The sequence below is a fragment of the Myotis lucifugus genome, unplaced genomic scaffold (assembly GCF_000147115.1).
Source record: "Myotis lucifugus unplaced genomic scaffold, Myoluc2.0 scaffold_353, whole genome shotgun sequence".
Lineage (NCBI taxonomy): Eukaryota > Metazoa > Chordata > Mammalia > Chiroptera > Vespertilionidae > Myotis > Myotis lucifugus.
This window is the reverse complement of record NW_005871401.1, coordinates 54,525-56,640: the sequence shown is the minus strand read 5'-3', so window position 1 is coordinate 56,640 and position 2,116 is coordinate 54,525. Positions and strand designations below refer to the sequence as shown.

The 2,116-nt window shown below is 37.3% G+C and overlaps 1 protein-coding gene across 4 annotated transcripts in view; it reads left to right on the top strand.

Moving 5' to 3' along the window:
* The window catches only part of GAR1 (GAR1 ribonucleoprotein), a 14,824-nt gene that overhangs the window by 2,434 nt on the left and 10,274 nt on the right, over positions 1 to 2,116 (top strand). For all 4 annotated transcript variants that reach the window (XM_014466702.2, XM_014466703.2, XM_014466704.2 and 1 more), the window contains exons 3-4: positions 389 to 543; positions 1,087 to 1,146. In XM_014466702.2, the coding sequence (XP_014322188.1) occupies positions 389 to 543; positions 1,087 to 1,146 (215 nt within the window). The remainder of the gene's footprint in view (positions 1 to 388; positions 544 to 1,086; positions 1,147 to 2,116) is intronic.

Here is a 2,116-nt window from a genome sequence, read left to right as displayed (position 1 = left end):
ATGCAACATAGTGTTTAATCAAATAATAATAGTTTTGTAAGAAAACCACTGTTCTAGGCTGAGGAGTCTCATTGTGCCAGGCACTTTTCTGAGCAGTTGACACTTAATATTGCATTTACTACTCACAATGCTGTATGTTCGGCGTTGGAACTGTTGTTAGCCATATGTTAAAGGTGAGGACCCTGAGGCAGAGAGAAGGTGAGACCCTTCTCCCAGGTCACATAGGTAGTATGTTGTGGATTGATATACCAACTCAGGGGAGGCTTTTGTGTCCCAGAAGAACAGATACGGCGAAATCCCAGGTAAACAAGAAGAACGCTTCCAGAAGAGGTTGGTCAGTATTATTTGAAATTGTTTTGTATTTTAATCTTTTCTTGTCCTGTTTCAGTATTAGGAGAGTTCCTGCATCCCTGTGAAGATGACATAGTTTGTAAATGTACCACAGATGAAAATAAGGTGCCTTATTTTAATGCTCCAGTTTATTTAGAAAACAAAGAACAGATTGGAAAAGTGGATGAAATATTTGGACAACTTAGAGATTTTGTATCCTTTTTAATTGGAAGATGTAGTGATCTCATTGAAAGGTTACTGTTTGCTTTTTATGGCACTAAGTATTAATTAAATTAAACTTGTTGCTTCAAACTATAACAGAGAATCAAGAGAGGGAGAAATGTATTTCCATATATACAGGGATGGACAAAAGTACAGTTTGCAGCTCGTATGGAAAATACAATAACTAATAAATAATAATATAAGAATAAACTCTGGTTTGCATACTCACAACTGTAAATCTACTTTGCCCACCCCTGTGTTGTAAAGATAGGTCCTTTTGGGAAGGTTTTAGAAATGATTGCCATTTGGACAAGTGCTGCAGGATCGAGGTATTTTGCTTTGGCTGTGATCGTGCCACTGGAATGGTCTGGTGGAATTCGAGGTTTTAAAGGAAAATATTAATTTCCTCTTGGAAACCCCTGTTTTACTTTGCCTAAACATTTCCATGTATTCAAACCCTTGTTTTTAAAATTACACTTGAATTCAGGTTACCTTTTTAAAATCTTAATTGCTTTTCCTTAATAAAATTAATAGTATTTTTCAGTTAAATTGTCAGAAAACATGAAGGCATCTTCCTTTAAAAAGCTACAGAAGGTGAGTCAAGCTCATGATACCTAGGATCCTTGGTTTTATAAGTGAATGACCTACCTCAGGGCAGTCCTGCTTAGGGCACTTGAGACTCCCTCATCATATCACCAGTGAAGCTCTTAAGTTGAGATATTCTGTACCTCAAACATTGAAGTTACTTATCTTTAAGACTAATTCATTTAATACAGGCTTTCAGAAAGTATTCCTTGCTCATATGAGCAAATTCTGTAACTGCTAGAGTCTGTTTTTTAGTTTATGTAAAACTGTCTTATTGAAAGTCCTTGCATGATCATACATTCTAAACAAATCATTTAATTTCAAAACTTGAATTATTTGGAAAAAGTCAGATATTAAATATGTGCAAGAGGTGGCTATGAAAATGTTAATTTAATAGTGGGACCAAATTTAGTGTATTGGCTTTCTGAGGAAGTGAGCTTGAGGCTGAGACTTGAAAGTTGACTAGCTTCACATCAGAATTATCTGGGGGTGCTTTTAAGGAGATGTATGTCTGGGTTGCACTCCCAAGAAATTTGACCCAGTATTTCTTAGGTGGGGACCAGGACTCTGCAAAAAGGAAGGCTCCTGGATGACTTTGATGTAGTGAGGCTAGCACTTGGGAGCCAGTGCACTAGTCAGTGAGGAGGAGGACGTGAATTATAAGTAGAGAAAACAGTGTGTGCAAGTCTGAGAAAGTGAGCCACTTGAAGGATCCAGAAAAGACAGAGGTGTAGCTTGGACAGAGAACATTTAGGAGTGAGAAAGTTGTGAATTATGGCTAGAGGTAGGCAGGAGCTAGATTACTTAAGGCCTTCAGGTCACAAGAAAGAGTTCAGACTTTAGTTTTAGTTTTGTTTTTAAATATTAGGGAAAATATGGTTAAATTTATACCTAAAAGTACTGGAAAAATGAACTCCCTGGGAAAGGTTCAGTGCTCTATAGGAAGGGGCCAGGTTGGAAGAGAGATTTTGGACTGGGG